At 46.8% G+C, this 20290-nt stretch overlaps 1 protein-coding gene across 4 annotated transcripts in view; it reads left to right on the forward strand.

Moving 5' to 3' along the window:
* Nucleotides 1-20290, forward strand: part of TMEM181 (transmembrane protein 181) — a 70148-nt gene that overhangs the window by 34079 nt on the left and 15779 nt on the right. For all 4 annotated transcript variants that reach the window (XM_045865823.2, XM_045865825.3, XM_064598304.1 and 1 more), the window contains 5 exons: nucleotides 1749-1804; nucleotides 3683-3773; nucleotides 5001-5122; nucleotides 8227-8337; nucleotides 18724-18804. In XM_045865823.2, the coding sequence (XP_045721779.1) occupies nucleotides 1749-1804; nucleotides 3683-3773; nucleotides 5001-5122; nucleotides 8227-8337; nucleotides 18724-18804 (461 nt within the window). The remainder of the gene's footprint in view (nucleotides 1-1748; nucleotides 1805-3682; nucleotides 3774-5000; nucleotides 5123-8226; nucleotides 8338-18723; nucleotides 18805-20290) is intronic.

The raw sequence follows: 20290 nt of genomic DNA on the forward strand, positions 1-20290 counted from the left end.
GAAAAAACTCTTCTTCCAGGCACCTGGGTGTGGCTCAATCGGTGAAGCGTCTGCCTTCGGCTCAGGTCATGATCTCTGGGGTCTTGGGATCGAGTCCCACAGAGGGCTCCTTGCTCAGTGGGGAGCCTGCTTCTCTCTGTCTCTTTCTCTCTCCCCTTCTGCCCCTCCCCACTGCTCATTCTCTCTCCCTCTCTCTCTCAAATAAATAAAATCTTAAAAAAAAGAAAAAACTCTTCCTCTATAACCACTCTCAGTACCAAATTCTATATTAGGGTTCTCCAAAGAAACTGAACCAATAGGAGGCATATATATGGGGGGGGGGGAGAGTGGGAGAGAGGGGCAGGGGTGGAGGGGGAGAGAGAGATTTATTATAAGGAACTGGCTCATAGGATTATGGAGGCGGAGAAACTCCAAGATCTGTAATCAACAAGCTAGAGGCACAGGAGAGCCAGATAAGGTCCAGTCTGTGTCTGGAAACAGCTGAATATTGATGGGCCAGCTTGAAGACCGAGAGCAAGCCCAGGCAGAGAGCAGATTCTCCCTTACTCAGCCTTTTGCTCTATTCAGGCCTTCAACCATTTGGATGAGACCACCCCGCCCCGCCACATTGGCAGGGAAGTCTACTGTCCTCCATACACTGATTCAAATGTGAATCTCATCCAGAAACACCCTCACAGACACAGTCAGAATCACCTTTAGCCGGATATCTGGGTACACACGGCCCAGTCAAGTTGACAAAAATCACCGTCCTCAGTCCTCTGGTAATAACATTATTAGGATTTCAGAATTAGGAGAGCCTTAGAGACCACTGACTCAGTTGCCCTCATTTTGCAAATGTGAAAGCAGACTCAGAAAGCCAAGTTAGCTAAGACTGGAGTGTAGACTTTTCTGACTCCCAGTTCTTAATTCTGAGAAAGCAGACTGCCTTATTTCCTGGAACAGGGGTTTGCTCAGATTGTGAATCTTTTAGGATAAACCTCACTGGGGTTGCAAGCCTCCTTCCCCCACAGGGACAGCCTCCTCAGCATTCATGAACACATTCCAGACACATGTCACTGCATTTGTTATGAACTTGTTACATAGTCCTGTGCGTACTTGTGTGTCTCCTCCTCTAAATGGAGGATACTTGGTCACTGAGGCAGCCCAGAAAACTAGCATCACAGCTGAGAGTGATTTTAGATGAATTAAATTAAAATCTGCTTCACGCTGCTTTCCTTTGAGGCCAAAGCTCTGAAAAATTACCTTGTAAGATTCCGTGAAGCTTATATATCTGCTCTTTCAGGAATATACATTGAGTGTACATTCATATATTTTATGCTTTTTTATATCCTGAGCTTAATAAATATTTTTGGAAGACTGGATTAATTGGATGAACAGATAAATGTGTCTTAATTTTTTAGCAGAAATCTTTATACTTCACAAAATACATAGACGATGTCTTTCCTGGATCCGAGCACTACAGAGCGAGCACTCATTGAAAGCAAAGGAGAGGTTTTGGCGTAGATGGATCCTGGGGGAATCATATGTGGTGTGTGGTGGTCATATCGTGTCCCCTGCATTGGGAAGTCATCACGGGCAGCAGTGTGGATGTTGTGTGTCTGTGTGTTTATACGTCCCCTAAGGACAGAGCAGGACAATAAGACCACCTCTACATAATGTGTGTCTTTCTTGGCATTTGAAAAACAATCAATAAATTAATTAGCGATATAGAAATAACCTGCTTTTCTCATTCTCTATTACACTTTTAGGGCCCAAAGTAATCCAGACGTCTGCAGCTAATTTTTCACTAAATAACAGTAAAAAGGTAAGACTGGGTGGAGGGGGCAGCTGTCGGGGTCACTCCGAGGGTCCTTGGGGCGCACCTCCCTTGCCGTGCAGCTTGCTTCTTAGGCAGCACGCACGTCTCACACCACTGTCAGCTGCTGGCCTCTGGGCTCTGGTTTGCTAGAAGGACCTTCTCTGCTGTGGCAATAGCTCAGTGCTGGAGAGGACGGTGCTGTCAGCCTGGGAGCAGCAGTTGCTTTCCAAATGCCGGTCGACTCACCCCGATCCCTCACGCCCGCAAGTCTTCCTAGACTCTGAGGTCTGACAATGCTCCCGTGGGCATCTGGCTGTTTCTTACTATATTTACACAAGTTAACACAGGTCTCTTTCTTTTCTTTTTTAAATGTGGTTGATTCTTCATCTTTAGAGAAAAACAAAGGTCTTTCCAATTGGAGAATTTCAGTAATCTTTAATAAATGCTAATTGTGAGAGCCCAAACAACTAAACCCCTTTCTTTTTCTGCATACCAGACATATCTTTACCTGTAAACTGAATGCAGTTGTCCCACGTTCTCATGGCACCATAACGTTTAAATCTGATTGACCCCAAACACCTCCCTGCCTGCCTTCTCTTAGCTCTCTGGTAGGTTTTAACCCTTACAGTTTTCAAAAAAGCAAAAGGAGGAAAATGTCCAAAAACTTACCTTTTAATTCCTCTTACTCTTGCTAGTTGGGAAAGGCCCTCTGGTTAGCCCACTGACATTTGAGTTTCTTGATTTTCTTTCTCTCTTGCCCTGAGGACCTGATTCAAAGAGGTGCTACCATCGGGATTTCCCGAACATAGTGTGGTCTTTTAAAATTTCTCTCAGGGGTGCCTGGGTGGCTCAGTCGGTTAAGTGTCTGACTTTGGCTCAGGTCGTGATTCCAGGGTCCTGGGATCGAGCCCCTCATCGGGCTCCCTGCTCAGCGGGGAGCCTGCTTTTCCCTCTCCCTCTGCCTGCCACTCCCCCCTCCTTGTGTTCTCTCTCTCTCTTTGTGTCAAATAAATAAATAAAATCTTAAAAAAAAATAAAATAAAATTTCTCTCAGGATGTAAGTCCTTTTTTTTGACACTAAAAATAGCAGCCGTCCCACCAAACTGACTTGCTCCCAAAAGATCAGACTCACTTCTGAAAGATGATAGACCGTCCTCTGGTAGGTTTCAGTGCCTCCTGGCTTCGGGCAAGCCTTCAGTCACAGAGCATTTCTGTCAGTTCTAAAACACAGATACTACATATTTATGTTCAAAGACTTCATTCAAATAATGCATTTCTTTGGCACCGTCGGTGGGCTCCTTAAGCAATGTTCTCTGTCTCCCACGGCTGCTAGGAGCCAGTATTAACGGTTTTCAGCACCCACCACAGAAGCATCATTGGCGATGGGGTCCCGCCTAATTTTTCTCTCCAGGGGCAGTAAGACTTTCCTGAAGCTGTAAACAATAGACCTCAAACAGTGACTGGTACGGCATATTGGAACTGAGGAAATGATTCTTGTGAATATCAAGCTCTATTCTTGGTGTCCTTTATTATCTTATGGTACATCTTATCCTATGTACTGTTAATTTTTTGTTTTTCTCCAGGATGGTTTTTTCTTGCTATTTAAGTAGGTATATGGTCCCAAGGCTGCAGATGCTGGACATTGCCTGCTTACAGGTTTTCATGAGACAGAGGGGGTTGCAATAGGAAGCTAGTCTTGTCTTTTTCTGGAAGGCAAAATTTTACTTATATTGTCTAAAGGAAAACCACACATTTCTGTTTCGAGCTTACACAAACCTTTTTTTTTTTTACTAAATGTAAATTTTGTACGTCAAGATGAGGTATTTGGTAGACTTAATGAAAAGGTCATACGGATTACTTAATTCTTTTTTCTTTTTGCCTTAGCTGAAGCCAATTCAAATCCTTTCAAATCCATTGTCTACATATAATCAGCAACTGTGGCTGACGTGCGTTGTAGAGTTGGATCAGTCAAAAGGTATGAAGCCTGACATTTCGGAACGGTGTTTCTTTGTACAAAGCACCCTATTTTAAAGATCGAGAGAGCTTTAAAATCTTTGAACAAGTGCTCAAAGATGGATCACAGGGATGTTCATTAGTCTTTATAACAGCAACAGATTGGAAGCCCCTTCCATGTCTGCCAGCGTCTTCCAGAGAAAGTTATGATGCAGTGCTCAGCGAGCGCCGGTCAGCTTAGCTCAGCGGCTCCACAGGGTAGCCACGGCTGCGGCGCCTTTTCCCTGGGGTTCTGGGAGAGCCTTCAGTTCTGATGCCCTGAGGTGAAGGTTCTGTCCCCCAGGGACACTTGGCAGTTGTCACCCCGGGGCGGAGGAGTGCTCCTGGTACCTAGAGGGTGCTGAGCATCCTGCAGTGCACGGGACAGTCCCACAGCAGAGGGTGATCTGGCCTCAAAATATCGGTGCTGCTGAGGCTGAGAACCCTGCCCCGGCGCGTCCGGTCCCTAACGCTGCAGCTCTGCGAGTCTGGAGCGGCACTAGTTACGCGTCGTCCGGGGAGAACCGAGAAAATGGTCACCCACATTGTTTTTCATGTTCTGTGATGCAGATGAGGCGCTTTGGCTGTGAAAGAATTTGAAAAGATAACCCCAGAACCACAGTAAATTAAGTGGAAAAAAAAATGTATACTACCAAAAAATTAACCCCCTTTTGTAACATTAAAAAAAAAAAAAACAAATAAATTTGGTGTCACTGTGTATTTGTATGCCTAGAAAATGGTCTGGAAGGATGGACATAACATGTTAATTATGGTTATCTCTAGATGGTGGGATTGTAAGTGTTTAATGACATCTTTGTATTTTTTTGTTCTCTGATTTTTTTTAACAGTGGGCATAAAAACAGAAAAATAATAAAATATGTAATCAGAAAAATAAGAAATCTAATTTTGTTTTAGTATAAAGTTAAGTTAGAAATTTATGTGGGAAATTAAAAAACAAAATTTCATTAGCCTTGAAATGCTTGCCCTTTTATGAACCCAAACTGGGGGACCTGTAATGTAGGTTTTTACATAGGCCCCTGGGTAACGGGTTGGACGTAGAACCTGATGGAAAGGCTTTGCTTTGCAGACAAGTGTGAGGTTTTTCACATGTGCTGAGGCTGAGCTGGTTGCAGGACCCTTCTGGGGACTCACCGTGGCCAGTGTGATGTGCCTGAGGAGGCCTCTGACACTGCATCTCTTTCTTTTGTAGAAACATCTATTCAGACAAGCTTCCTCATGACTGTTAAGGTTGACGGTGTAGCTCAAGATGGAACCACCATGTTCGTTCATAACAAGGTTCACAATCGGACGAGGACCCTCACCTGTGCGGGGGTGAGTGCGTTCGAATGTCAGCGATTATTCATCTTGCTGCCCTGTTACATGCCTGCTTTCCTGAGTAAAAGAATCGAACCATAGCCGTGATGGTGCAGAACACTCACCTAACTCTCTACACTGATACCTTATAAATTCTTACAAACGTACACACATTCACACACACACACACACACACAGAGGATGCCTGTTTTCACTGTGTACTGCCTGGGGTGTCTACAGATGGCTGTTCACGGGCTTCTTGTCGCCTGTGAAGGTCTGCGCTGCTTCCTGGTCATTCCGAATTGTCTGGTTTCCAGCCCTGCTCCACCTGCGGGCCTGAGGCCCCAGCCTTGTAGGGAGAGCGGCCTACTTGTTAGAGCGTCTGCTTCAGGGTGCGGTGTGTGGTTATGCGATGGGAAACCTGGTGGCCCAAAGTGAGAAAGGAACCCTCACTCTTGTTTTTTTGGCACCATATTCTGTCAGAATCCCGAGAGTCAGAACTGGGATCGCTCTGTATATAGCAGGGAGGCCCCCTGGGATGAAGCCGGTCGTGGGGGGTATGGAGAACACAGGGAACATCAGAAAGGAGAATGCGTGGATTGGGGGGTTAGGAAAGTGGTTCCCCTGACAGGCCTCATGCCAGGCTTCCCGTACATTCAGGTCTCCCTCAGTCCCCAGCGCAGGCCCACGGAGCCCTGTTCCCAGAGCCCCGTTGTACACAAGAAGAAACTGAGGCTCAGAGAGATCAGAGCACTTGCCCGAGGGACACACACAGTGAGCAGGGCTTGGGATCTCAGCCCATGCTTTCGTGTTCTAGAGCTCGTGCCCTTAGCAGCCACATACCGCCTGCTTCAGGACAGGGAAGCAGCAGGCCTGTGTGTCCTGGCAGGAAAGGATTCAGGTGGGAGGGTTCCTGTTTCATGCTGGCCCCCGTCTGTGGTCCGTTCCCTGCTGGCATCTGCCTGAGGATCCCAAGGTGGCCACTCCCTGACCCGAGCAGCGGCTCCGCCCACGGGGTCCACTTTGTGGGCAGGTGTTGCTCAGAAAGCCGCACAAGTGACCAGACTCTCGCTCTGCTCCATTGTCACCCGTGGGAGGAGGCCTGGGCCAGCCTCTCAAATGTGTTGTCCTCAAAGTGGGGTAACGCCCTCCCTGACCGTCCTTGTAAAGTGGCGAGGATCAAGTCAGATACCAGATGGGAGAGTGGGCAGTGCCCAGTGGGGGGCCGAGCACCCCCCATGTCTGTGTACAGTAGATGCTGGGCCAGTTCTGCTGCGTAAACGGCAGGGAGGACAGATGCCGGATCTGGAAGGCCCGCACGGGCGGGCTTCGCCTCCACCCCCAAGCCAACTGGGGTCCCGTCCCGCTCCCACTCCAGCTCCAGCTCCAGCTTTGCTCCTTCTCGCACCGGGCAGGTGATGATGAACAGGCGGTTGGTGACTTTATTTTACGGCTAATGTGACTGATCTTTCTGGTTTGCAAGGACCAAGGAGTTTCCCAGGATGGGGGACTTTCTGTTTTAAACGGGGTAAGTCTCGGGCCAGCGAGGACGACTTGGTCACCTTGTCTGAGGCCTGTACTTGGAACAGCGCCAGGCTGCCCGCAGGGCTGCTTGTCTACTTCCTGGCAGTGCCCCCCACACTGTGCCCCTCGAGAGTGGCCCTCGGTGCCTCGCCGTGGTGTCTCCCCTCTCCCACAGTTTCTACTGTTCTCTCTCTGTGCAGGCCCCTCCCCAGCCCTCCCAGGAACACTGCCCTGACTTAAAAAAAAAAGATGGGCTTTTTGTGTTCTGGAGCTATTGACCACCCTTTATACTATCTTTGTCTTGCCGCAAAGAGAAAACACTGTCCACCTCAGGTAGCAAGTGGTCCATGACGGGCGGGTAAGAATGCTGTGCTTTCCCCAAGGATTTGCAGAGGCACATTGTGATCGGTGCGCAAACCATGGCTTGAATGGAGAACCTCCAAACCATCAGGTGGTCTCACTGTAGTTTTTATAAACTTGAAGATACCTGCAGGCTCATATATAACTGCTTTGTTCATTCAAGCATCCTCTGAAAGTCCAGACTCGTAAGAAGCGGTCATCTGTGCAGCACAGATCCATTCGCTGAGTACTAAGTACTGCTCAGTACTTAGCTGCCCCTGTCCCCACGTGCCTCCTGTGACCTGACTGTTGGGAACAAATTTGGTTTTGCGGAGACCAGGGATGACACACACACTCACCCCTTCTGACTTCTTCCCTGGCCCTTAGGTCAGCACCCCCTGCCTGCCGATTGTTAAGGCTTCCCATGAACACCCAGATCTGTTTTCCTACATGACCTCAGACATTCACAGCTTGGGGAGCCTTTGATCCACAGTGGGGGTGACTGCCCTGTTCATAGCCACGGCTCACACGGGCGCCACCCAGAGACTGTCAGACCGCAAGAGGACTTCTGAGGGGTGCACTAGGCAGTGAGGCTGCGCCCAGGTCACTGGCTGCCCAGCCACTGAGTACACATCCGCATCCACCGCCCCAGCCTCACTGAAGTAGGGGGGACCTGGTTCCTAACTGTATAGGAGATGGGGGCTCTGGGCAGGCAGTGAGCACACACACCCGTGTAATCACGCTAGCCATTGTTCCTGTAGCCTTTGCCTTGGGTGCGGGCCTGACCTCCCCACAGAGAGCACAGGGACTCCGTGTAGGGAAGGACAGGTGTTGGGGTGAGGGGGCAGGCACTCTGTATATCACGCAGCGGCTGTGGAAGTGAGCAGGGAGGAGAGTGAGGCTCGGGGGTCTGATTTGTTGTGTCTTAACCTACGCTCCCCCTGCCCCCTTGTATTTTTGTGAATGTCAGGTTTGTGTTGCGTTAACTTTTTTATGCAGGTGACATTATTTTGAATCGTCCAAAGTAGAAAGATTCTAATGATTGCAAATCATCTATTATTTGTTTCCAAAAATATCCATTTGGTTCTTTCTAAGAATTGTTTTTGGCTGGCATCTGAATTTTTCTGGGCTCTGGCAAGTTCCTTGGAGATGGTTCGTTCGGCTCATCTGTTGTTGGCGTGTGTTACTTCATGGGTCAGTTGGTGGGGGAGCCAGTCTTGCTTGCTTTAAAGACACAGCTCTTCCTTGCATCTTTGCAGAGGTGTGCAGAAATTATTGTGGCCCACCTGGGCTACTTGAACTACACGCAGTATACGGTGATTGTGGGATTTGAATACCTGAAGCTGCCCATCAAGGAAATGAACTTCACGGTAAGTAAGCCAGCAGACCTCAGTGTCTCCATGGCTCATTTGTTTAGCACCCATTCTTCTGTCAAATGACTGAAATAAATCTCAGCATAGAAATCTTGTTATTTTGGACAGTGGAAGACATGTACAGTTTCTAAAAACTATAGGGCACCATAATTTCTCAAGTATATGGAAGCGGGTATAGCTAAATGAAACAGCATGAAATTGGAAACCCCCTGTGGTGTTCTGAGATTGGGAACAGAGAGAATAGAGAGCAGCCTTCCCATGGGAAGGTCAGCAGGAGTTACCGGGTGAACCCTCCTGGTAGAAGAAGAGCAAGGCGGGACCCCGTTCGCCATGGCTGGGAGCCGCCCTCGGGCCCCACCTCTGGCAGGGCGTGGGCTCTGTCTGCCCCCCCGGGGCCTGCCCAGTGCAGCTCACACGGTGAGACTTTGCTGTCCTGTGTGCCACTGAAATCATCCTCTTTGTTCCTTCCACTCGCTTGTGCACCAGTGTAACCAACGGAGTGACCAGGAGTACGGGTTTGAGCTGGTTTAGATCCTGGCGCCATCATCTGCAGTTGAACATTGTTGGCCTGTGTCCTTATCTGTAAACTAGCTGCCTCATAAAGCCCTGTCGAGCGAGGGAAGGTGGTAACGGGCTCCTTTTGAAACGTGGCGCTTTACTGAGCTAGAACTCCCATCCCTTAGGAGAAGCCTGATAGCAGTCGATCCCCATTCCTCCCTCCCCCGACCCCCAGGGGGCTGAGAAGCCACTCACCTTCTTTCTGTCTCTGTGGATTTGCCTGTTCTGGGCATTTCATGTGAATAGATTGATCGCATATGTGGTCTTTTGGGACGGACGTCTTTCCTTACTTAGGGTGGTATTTTCGAAGTTCGCCTGTGGTTTTGAGGGTATCAGCACCGCGTGCTTTGCTGAATGTTGCACTGTGTGGGTAGATTCCATTTGGTGTATCTGCTCATCGGTTGACGGGCGTTTGGGCTCTTTCCGTTTGGGGCTTTCATGAATACTGCTGCTGTGAACATTCACGTGCAGGTCTTACTTGGACCGATGGGTGCCGTCTCCTGAGAGGTTTTGTTGTGTAGGCCCTCTCCTGCGTGCTGGACATGCACTGCCTCACCCGGCCCACCTCTGCGGTGGCGCCTGTGCTCCCCATTTTCCTGGGGGGCCTGTGGAGGTCGGCTGGGCGTGGGATCATGCACGATGCCTACTCAGTGGAGGCACTCAGCAAATGGCACCTGTTGTTAACATTCGTATTACTTTTTTTTCATGTTGTCTCCAAACTACCCAAAATGAGTTTTGCTCTTTATCTACATGATAGCTCTCCAGATATTTAAAAATGTTGCCTCAGCCCCTCGGAGATTCTTCCTTTCCTTCACACGGCCCTGGGGGTGGCTTCTGGACCTGGCAGGCTCCAGGTCTCCTTCCTGGGGCTGTCCCAGTCAGCCTGGCCGGGGCGGAGGGGGGGCGCAGCTTGTGAAGTAGAAGGAGCAGGTAGCCCTCGAGGTGTGGCTGGAGCCTGACAGCTGGCTCCTCTGGCAGCCTCATCGCCTGTCGGTTCGTGTTCTGCCAACTGCTAAACACCCCTCGGACTTTTTCCTCCGTAACTGCGGTTCAGTCTGTTCTCATTCCGACCCATAGTGAGTCTTTCTCATTCTCTGCCTCTGTGGTTGCTCTGTAACAGTTCTCCGAACCCCGCTCAGGCATTGCACTGTGCCCTTGAGTTTCTTTTCAGTGGTTTTGGCTTCTGGGTCCAGCCTCTCCTCACCCTTTGGGTTCGAATCTGGATTCTGTTCTTTGTGGTATGAAAGATTTCCTAGAGCTTTTTCCTCAGAACATCTGGCCAGCGTCCTGCCTGTGTCCTCGAGTTCATGATGCAGAGGTTGAACCCTGATAGGGTCTGAGACAGATGCCCTAAGCTCAGGCACACTGATTCCACGCTGTGCTAACCATCTGTGCTTTAGACTTTGCTATTTTAGAATTACCCCGAATCAAGAACGCAGAGAGCAAAGAGCACCGTGTTTCTCAGACAGAGGACCTCTCCTTTCCATCTTTGTCGGGGTTTCATCCCCTGAAAGCCTTTATCAGCATTCTCCACAGCGTTCCCCGCAGGCTCAGTCCACCCCAACCCTATTACATGGGTCCCTAATACATGGGTTCGTTTTTGATTGGGGTTCTCCCCTCCATTTTTTCTGTTTTATTTCCCCTTGGACTTACTCCTATATAATTTGGTACATATGTCAGATAAACTTGGTACATGTCATTCTACTGTTGCTCAAGAAGGCAGGTGATGTGGTCTCACTAGAGGGCTCAGCAAGGAAATTGCCGTCAGAACGGCTCATCTGGAATGATGCTGTTAGGCAGAGCTGCATTCTGGGTAGTGCTCTTCAGCATCCAGAATGCTGATACATGAGACCCCTGCAATCTGTGGGGATATTACCTAAGATTTTCCTCCATTTTTGTTCATTTCTGTATTCCCAGTACCCAACAGTGCGCCTGGCAACAGTTAGGCTTATAATAAATATATATGGGTTGAATTGAAGAATAACACCATAGCATTTCACAGATTAAGAAATTCAAATGGCCAACAGACTTGTGAAATGTTGTTTATCCTTGCTATAAACCAAAGAATCAGAGACTTCAAAAAGGAATGCTTTTTTTTTTTTTTTTTTAACCTGGCAAATGGTAAAACACCTACAAGAAAAATCACACCTAGGATTAGTGAAATGCAAGTTCACAAGTTCTTTCATACAGGTTAATGAGGGGTATAAATGAGTTTCAGTGTTGGGGGCAGTTTGGCGGTGTATCAAAGCCTTCTTTTTGACGTAGTAATTCTACTTCTGTGCATTTATTCTAATGAAACAATTAGAAAAGTACAGGAAGATTTATATTTTTCATAGCAGAAAGTTAGGAGCAATCTGTATTTCAGTAGAGTTCTGGTTAAATAAATTAGTTTTTCTGTAGCTGTTAAAATAATGAACTGGTCACAGAATAGATAGCATAATCTGCTATTGATTTTAAAAAAGGAAAAAAGTTAATGAATTGAAAGTGCTGATGGACACTTTCTATTATAGAAAACTCTGGAAGGCTATCTCTGGGTGGTAGGCTTAATGGTTTATTTTTTTCTTCTGTTTCTTTATAATGAGCTTTTTATTACCTTTATAATCAGAAGAGAAAATTATTTTTTTTTTAAAAGGCTCCTAAGACAACTGATATTTGAGAGGGGAAGCCAACATACCCTCTGGCAGTTCACTCTGAGGAGCTTAGTTATGGAAGAGCTACCTCAGAAAATCACGGTTTAGTGTTGTGTCCAAAACTTGTACAGAGATGCGTTAAGAAACCAGAGAACCTTACGCAAAGTGTGTCTGTATCTTTTATAAAATTGCTGTTGAAAAGTATCCATTATGTTGTGAACTCTGATCTAAACCTCCAGACAGAATTCCTTTTGACCGTTTGTTATGAACTCCTTTTACGAGACATAGACTGAAAGCTCTACGGCTCACCACATTTCCCTTTCGGCATGAGCTGCTAGAAATTTCAGGAGTAAGTTTTATGCCAAACCGTGGTAGTTACTAATACCCTGGTATAGGTTTAATTATTTGCCCTCTTTCTTTACAATTTTACCTTTTAAAAAGCTTTTAAAAGTTGTTCCCATTTGGGGCGCCTGGGTGGTTCAGTCGTTAAGCGTCTGCCTTCGGCTCAGGTCATGGTCCCAGGGTCCTGGGATCGAGCCCCGCATCGTGCTCCCTGCTCAGCCAGGAGCCTGCTTCTCCCTCTTCCACTCCCCCTGCTTGTGTTTCCTCTCTAGCTGTCTCTCTCTCTGTGTCAAATAAATAAATCTTAAAAAAAAAAAAAAAAAAAAAAAAAGTTGTTCCCATCTAATCCGTCTTTTTATCACAAGCTGACTTTGTTTCCGTTTTGGAAGTAAAGAAAATAGAACCAGTAAAATACATACAAAAAGTATGTCAGTGATACCGTTGTCCACGCAGCGGAACGGCTGAGGTGAAGGAGTCAGGAAGACGCCGAAGCCGGCCAGGGTGCGGGGCAGCCCGAGCCCTTGTACTCTGCCAGCGGCGGCGGAAACGCTACGCGGAGATGCATACGCATCGGCCCTGCTGGTTCCTCCTGGCTCCGCCCCGCGCCCATCAGCACAGGATGGCTCCCAGTGGCACGGTCTCGCCTGCTCTGGGGTGTCGTGTGGCAGGAAGGAGGAGCGGTGGCAGCTTTCACAGGCATGGTGTTGAAGGCGATAAGCCAAATACAAAATAGCACATGGTGTGCGATTCTGTTTATGTAAGTGGTAGGAACGGGCAAAATGAACCTGCGCCATTAAATCAGGATTAGTGTTCCTTGGGTAATTAGTGACTCGAAGGGGGCATCTGGCCGGGGGGCTTCTGGGGCGCGGTGATGGTGTTCCTCAGTCAGAACACCGTTCACACTGGTGTGTTCCATTTGTGATGGTTCATTGAGTCGCACACATGCAGCTTTTTGTAGGTATGGTACCTTCCAGTAAAAACTTAACAGGATATGTGGTGCACTTGAAAACTCAGAGCTCATCACGTGGCTGCCTGTTTAACCACATCCATTTCTTCAGACAGTCCTTGCTGCTTTGATGGAATTTGACGTGGGAGGGTTTCTATTGTTGTTTGGCGTTTCCTTGGAGATCTTTGGCATCTGGGGACTTGAGTGTGCTGGTCGCTGTGGCTTTCACCTGCCCCTGGGCGTCCCCATCGGTTTCACTAGCCAGTTCTTCCTCGTTGATGGAAATCGAGTTCAGGATGAAAATTACCCTGGTTGCTTCTCCAACCTACCAGGAGAGAGAATCATCACAAGGGCAGCCCCCAAATGTTCGGACGCTCTGTTTTCGGCAGAATACGTCTGCCCTTCTGCAGATACCTAGATGGTTGATGGTCGTTTTCTTGTGTCGCCTGCTGTGTGGGCTTTATCTTCTGTCTGGCATTGTTGTTGATGCCGTGTACCCTTACGTTGAGAAGCTTCATGTCTTTCCTTTTGTTCTCACGCGCATACTCTGAGAACATCTGGTTCACTGATTTCTACTTTATGTACATACCTATTTGAAGTGGAGCAGCACTCCTTCTATCTCTGCCTCCTCTCTCAGCTCTTGTTCTCCGTGCATCTTGCCCACATCCCACTGCCGTGTTCAAGTCAAGACCACCCTCCGGTCTTGCAGGTACATAGGAGAATACTGCTTATCTCCTGTGTCCTTAGAAAAGGGCTGAGCTGGGCATTTTCCCCTCTAATTAAGTGCCCTTTAGGTCGATTCTGGAGTGACACTGCCATCAGCTGTTCACATTTCATTTCCTCTTTTTTCTTCCTAAGCCACAACTTTTCCCTGGGGGATGAGATTAAAACAATAGCTCATGCTCTTGAGTCCTTCAGGTTTCTGTCTGGTAGACACCCTCCGGTTTCCATGTGAATTGAGAGGACTGGCAGCCGGCAGCACTTCGAGAAGCACTGACCAGATTCTTGGGTCATACTTGCCCTGTTGTTCTCATAGGACAAATTATAAAAGCATATGTTAGGCTTTTTCCCTCCAAATATTTCTATATAATAGCTTTTATATCGGTTTTCAAGTGTTGGAAACCCAGGCTGTGAATCTGAGCCTGGAACCAGTTCCAGGGGGTTGCTTAGTGCTGCCCTAGGTTGCTGGGAGTACCACCCACCTGATCAGTGAGTACCCCGATGTGCTCAACAAATGTTGAACGGTGAATGGAGAACTGGACCAAAACTCTGTAGATTGTGATTAGGGAGAAATGGCCTAGGGCCTAAAATGGATGCTTGTTGCAAAGTCAGCGTGCAGTATGGCAGGGTGAGCCCCAGTCTCTGGAAGAACAGAGGTGGCTTTGTGAAGGCCGGAGGGCCTCGCTGCACATGCCAGCGAATGGATTGATGACTCTTAAGATTTCGAAGTAAATGTCTAAAGCCTGAATGTTTCCTGGGAGTTTACTCCATTTCCTTTTACTTATTTTACTTTTTAGTTTCAAACGTACACATTCGCGCTTAAAAGTAAACGCAAAAGCAAACTCCCCTAATTCCATGCGGTGAGGTCCGCGCAGTGGCTGCCGTCCCAATCGATCCTGGTGCCGGCACAGACACTGGCCGGCTGTTTGACGGTCCCCGCGGGCCCTTCTCCTAGTCCTGGCGTCACTGCATCCATCGTCTGCAGCCGAGGGGCCAGGGCCCTGTTCTCGGAACTTCCCATTCTTCTTGGGCTCCCTCAAGGGAGAAGAAAGACTTTCCAAGCCATTGGCACAAGCGAATACCAGACTGGGTTGGGAGGCTGGCCCGGTCCCAGGAGAACACAGAGGTGATTCCTCTCAGCTGCTGCTGGCGCAGGCAGCCTCCCGCAGAGAAACGCCAGGTGGACATGGTTTCCCTGGATCGGGAAGGACAGGGGGAAGGCACAGCAGGAGCTAAGGGACTGTTTGGAGGGTCCGCTGTGCACCAGCCGCCAGCCCAGGGCTCCGGCCACCGCGGTGAGGGCCAGAATCGAGCGCTTTGTTCCACGCCACCCTCCTCCTCCTCTTTCTGTGAACTCTTAGATTAGACCTGAAGGCATGTTTTACGTTTAGCTACCTTTATTGGATAAAGCATTGTTTTCTAGGGTTAATTTTTAAAGTGAGCGAGGTGTTTTATACTGTTCCGACAGAGTCCCCCCTCCTTTAGGGGTTCCTTAGTTATTTTCCTTCTCAGTCTCTTGAGGGTCAGATACTTTCATCACTGTAACTTTAAACGTATTTTGTGAATTTTTTTCCTGATGCTAACACTTTTTCTTTCTTGACTGTGCCTTACAATGTTTTTTCAAACTAAGATACGTATTACTTTTTTCTATTTGACTATCATGTTGATGTTGATACCCCACATCAGTGCTCATAACTGCTACTGTGATGATTTTGTAAATGATACTATTTAACATTTAAACACCATAGCAATGATCATAATAGTTGCATTATGTTTCAGATTTATAATAGCGGCTGCTATTTATTGAACTTGTGCTGTTTGTCAGGCACTGTGCTAAACTTTTTGTAAGCATCATCTTAGTTAAATGTTCTGATAATTCTATAAAGTAGATAATAGTATCCCCATTTTATGGAAGAGAAATCTGAGGGTTAGTGAGATTAAGCTAGTTTCCCAGCTAGAAAATGGAAAGGCTGAGATTTGAACCTGAGTCTCTGACTTCAAAACTCGTATGCCCTCAATCACTATGATTTCTCCTTTCTCATTAACATTTGATTGTTAATTGTTGTTTTTCGTTTGATGGCTCTATTGAAGTATAATTGACATACAATGAAGTGCACATATTTAAAATATAAAATTTGATCCATTCTGACATGTACACACCTGGGAAACACTCACCATAATCAAGACAATATGCATACCCCTCAGTCCCTAAAAGTTCCCTCATGCCCCTTCCTCCTGTTACCTTCTCATCCCCCCGGCCACCACTGATCTGCTTTCATTACAGATTCATTTGTATTTATGTAAAATTTTATATAAACATGGGGTGCCTGGGTGGCGCAGTTGGTGAAGTGTCCAACTCTTGATTTCGACTCAGGTTGTGATCTCAGGGTCATGAGGTCGAGCCCAGCATCGGGCTCCATGCTCAGTGGGGAGTCTGCTTGAGATTCTCTCTCCCTCTTTCCCCCTGCCCTCCCACCCCCTGCTTGTACTCTCTCTCTCTAAAATAAAGAAATAAGTAAATCTTTTAAAAATATTTATATAAACATCATCTTACAATATGTTTGAATTCTTTCACTCAGTATAATTATTTTGAGATTAACTGATGCTGTTGGGTGCATCATTTGTTCATTCCTTTTGTTCTGGTGTGCCGATACAGCATAGATTATTTATCCATTCACCTGTTGAGGGACATTGAGATGGTCTCCAGTTTAGGGCTGTTTGTTGTACAGCTGCTGTGAACACCTGTATATAAATCTTTGTGTGGACATGTGCTTTCATGTCTCTTGGGTAAATACCCAGGATTGGAGTGGCTGGGTCATGCGGCAGGGGTGTGTTTGGCTGTTTGAGAAACTGACAAACTGTTTCCAAAGCGGTTGTATTGCTTTACGTTCCCTCAGCAGCGTATGAGAGAGCTCCAGTTGCCTCACATCCTCGTCAGCACCGGTATGGTTGTGTTTTCAATTTTGGCCATTCTAGTCGGTGTGTAGTGGTGGTGTTTCTTGTGTGGTGACTTTCATCTGCAGTACTTTGAAAATGTCCTCTGGCTGGCATTTTTCTGGCAAGAAATCTGCTGTCCTTCCTTATCTTTGTCCCCTGAATAGATGCTTCTCCCCTCCCACCCCCTCTACCCTGACTTGTTAGGCTTTTCTCTTTTACTTATTTAAACAATTTGATTCTGGTGTTCCTTGATGTACTTTACTTCCTTTCTCTTACTTAGGGTTCATTGAGTTCTTCAATTTGTGAGTTCACAGTCTTCATTAAATTTGGAAAAATTTCCGTCATTATGTCTTCAAATATTTTTTTTAATCCTCTTGCCCTGCCCCCCCCCTCCGCCCCTACACATCTCTTAGGCCACTTGAAGTTGTCTCAGCTTACGCTCTGTTCAGTTTTGTGCTGGTTCATTTAAAATCATGTCTGTTGGCACGTCTCCATGTTCTCTCATCTCTGTCACATCTCTTCCACTGTTGTTGCTCCTCCAGATTCTGACCTCACGTGTTCAGACTTTCCTCTAGCTTCTTGCTGCCCTTATCTGCTAATTCCGTGTCATCTGGGATTCCTGGAGCAGTTTTGATTGATTCTTTTTTTTTCCTCGTTACAGTTCAGATTTTCTTGTTTTTTTCGTTAGGTATTTTTCTTTTTTCTTATCTTTCTTTTTTGAGTATAGTTGACACACACAGCATTACATGTCCAGTATTTTTTATTTAATGCCAGGCATTATTGATGTTAGATTTTGTATTCTTATAGATGTCTTTGAGCTTTGTTCTGGGATGTTGTGAAGTTACTTGGAAATGGCTTAACTTTTTTAGGCCTTGCTTTTAAACTTCTCTAGGTGGGACCAAACCAGCATGAAGTCTAAAGCTACTTCCTTCTCACCACTGGGGTATGCTACCCAGTGACCCTTTGTGCATCATGCCCTGATCAGTGTTCAGGTGGAGACGCGAGGGGGACCACCTTTGGCAGGTGTCCAGAGCTCTGTCTTCCAGCTCTCCTCTCAGTACTCTGTACTTTGAATCACAGCCAGTGGATTGTCTCCCTGGACTTCTAGCAGTGTGTCCATGATTCTCTGCTTGGGCTCCCTCCCCACCATGGCTCAGGGCAGCTAGAGGGTGCACCTCTCTCTTACCAGCCAGAGATGACTGTCCTTCATTGCCTCCTGTGCAGTGTCTTAAACTGTGTGTATGTGTCGTGTGTGTATGTGTGTGTGTACCTGTGTGTGTGGGTGGGTGTGGGTATTTTAAATGTTTCAGGTAAGTTAGGTAAATCTCATGTCTATAACTCTATTCTGAAGTAGATTTTTCAAAATTGCTCAAATGATTTTAAATGCATTAAAACAGTGGGGCTCACTGGCCCAGTGCAGTGCAGTGTTCTGGGGTCTGGTGAGAAATCTGGCTTGTGACCGAGATTGGAAGGGCTGCCTTCTGCCTGCCATTGGTATGTGGTGCATGCATCCTCCACTCCGTTAGGTGTATACTTGATAGGAGTGAATCTACTCAGCATGAGAGCTGACACCTGTCATTCCATTGTACTTTTTGGTGTCGGATTCATATTTATGTGTTTTCACTTAATCTTTTTTTTAGAATATCCTACCTACTCACATTTTTGCATCTTTTAAAAATCTCTTTCTTTTAATGGAAAACATGGCTTTTTCTAATAAAGGGATTGACAGTATTGATTTTTCTTTTTTAGAGATAGAGAGTGCGTGTGAGGGTAGGGGCGGGCAGAGGGAGAGGGAGAGAGGGAATCTTAAGCAGGCTCCACAGTCAGCGCAGAGCCCGATGCGGGGCTCGATCTCGCAACCCTGAGATCATGACCTGAGCCAAAACCAACAGTCAGATACTTAACTGACTGGGCCACTCAGGCACCCCAACAGGATTGATTTTTTGATATGAAATTTATAAGCCAAATGCTCTTCTTGTGATTACAGAATAATTTGTCAGATTTATCATTAATATGACCATTTAAAACAATTTCCAACTCTTATAATTAAGATTTTCAAAGTCTGTGTTCTTTAATATAAAAATAAAATGTACTAAGTGTTAAAATTTTTTAGAACATGTAAGAAGGCATAGAAGAGAGAACATTTAAAATTATAGTATTGTATCTAGAGATAACTATTATTACTAATCTGGTGTACTTCCTTTTAGATGGATTTTTTTTTTCAAATTATTTTCCTGCTTTACATTTTAGTGGAAGACTTATGACCCTGCATTTTCCCAATTGGAAATTTGGTTCCGATTCGTCTTTGTGGTGCTTACCTTCATTGTCACTGTAAGTCCCATTTGCCTGACAGACCACGTCAGAATCCTAACAAGGGCAGAGTTAATTTATGAATTATGATTATCACAGTGTGAACTGTGGAGGCGAACCGTAAGAGCCTCTTAACTATAGAGAACAAACAGGGTTACTGGAGGGAAGGCGGGAGGGCGGATGGCTGAATGGGGGATGGGGATTAAGGAGGGCATGTACTGGGATGAGCACTGGGTGTTGTATGTAAGGGACAAATCACTAACTTCTACTCTCGAAACCAATATTACACTATATGTTAACTAGCCTGAATTTAAATTTAAAAAAAAATGTGAACCACACAGGAGATTTATCTGAACTCAGATGCTCCATCCAACGGGCCGACCTGATATTACCAAATGCTCCAGATGTCAGCTAGGTGCTACCGTGCAAAAAGAGAGCTTGGCATCAGTTTGTAAGGACCTCTGTGTGGTGTCAGGGTGGTGACAGACCCCTTTCAAGTAAATGCTCATCAGGGTGCAATGACAGTGCCATTTCACCCGCCTTGTTTGAACGACCTTCTTTTTACGCAGGCAGATAACGGCACATGCTTGGGTTTTTACGTTTGGAAAATTGTACCAGACCTTTTGGTCTCTGGGCTTTTTCAGGAGGAAGGCCGCAGATGAGTGGGTTTGGCAGTACAAGCTTTTGGCTCCTTTGGGCCCTGAGTTCAGTGTCTGCAAGCACCCTGTGACTTTGGGGCAAATACTTACCCTTGAAGCAGACGCGATCCCCACAGAGGCCCAGTCGGTGAAGATGGGAATTTAAAACTGGAGGAAGGACATCAATCCATACACACATACATACTGGAGGAAGAGAGGGCGTGTGTTGGTACTCCGTGCCATCTGAAGGGTGGTGGCCCACCCCTCAGCTGCTTGCCCCTTGCTGACACGGAGGGTGTGCCATTCAGGAGATTATCCCCTCTTTGCAGTGGGGGAATTGCCACCCAAGCAAGGATCACTTCACAGTCCAACGGTACACAGAAGGACATAGGCTTGTGGGGACAGACGTGTGAGGAAGGTGCCAGTTGGTGGTGACATGGGACCTGAGTGTGGATGGGGGGAGAGGACACAGCCGCTGGTGGACGGTGGAACCTGCAGAGAGCTGGGGATTGCGGTCCCAGCCATGCCCAGGGCTTCCCCTAACGAACCTACTAAAGCTGAGTGGAGAGCGGCAGTTGGTGTTTGGTCAGCAGAAACCCTTGCTGTCTCTTGAAGCGTCTCTGTTATCTGAGGGTCTGCTGCCACACTCTGGGGCCCAAAGGGCGGGCACCCATGGCATGATGTTCTTAAACAAGAGAAATGAGCCTGAGCCTCACAGGCTGGGAGAAATGGCCCATCCGCCCAGGAAGTCCAAATTCCCTTGGAAATCATTGGCTTATGTTAGATTACAGAAAAAAAAACAAAACAAAAAACTCCAGGTCTTTTTATACAAATTGTGTAATGTTTTAAAGTACTTTAAAGAAACTCCC

This window comes from Mirounga angustirostris, unplaced genomic scaffold (genome assembly GCF_029215605.1).
Source record: "Mirounga angustirostris isolate CCGP_5_RB_7025 unplaced genomic scaffold, mMirAng1.0.hap1 SCAF_8, whole genome shotgun sequence".
Lineage (NCBI taxonomy): Eukaryota > Metazoa > Chordata > Mammalia > Carnivora > Phocidae > Mirounga > Mirounga angustirostris.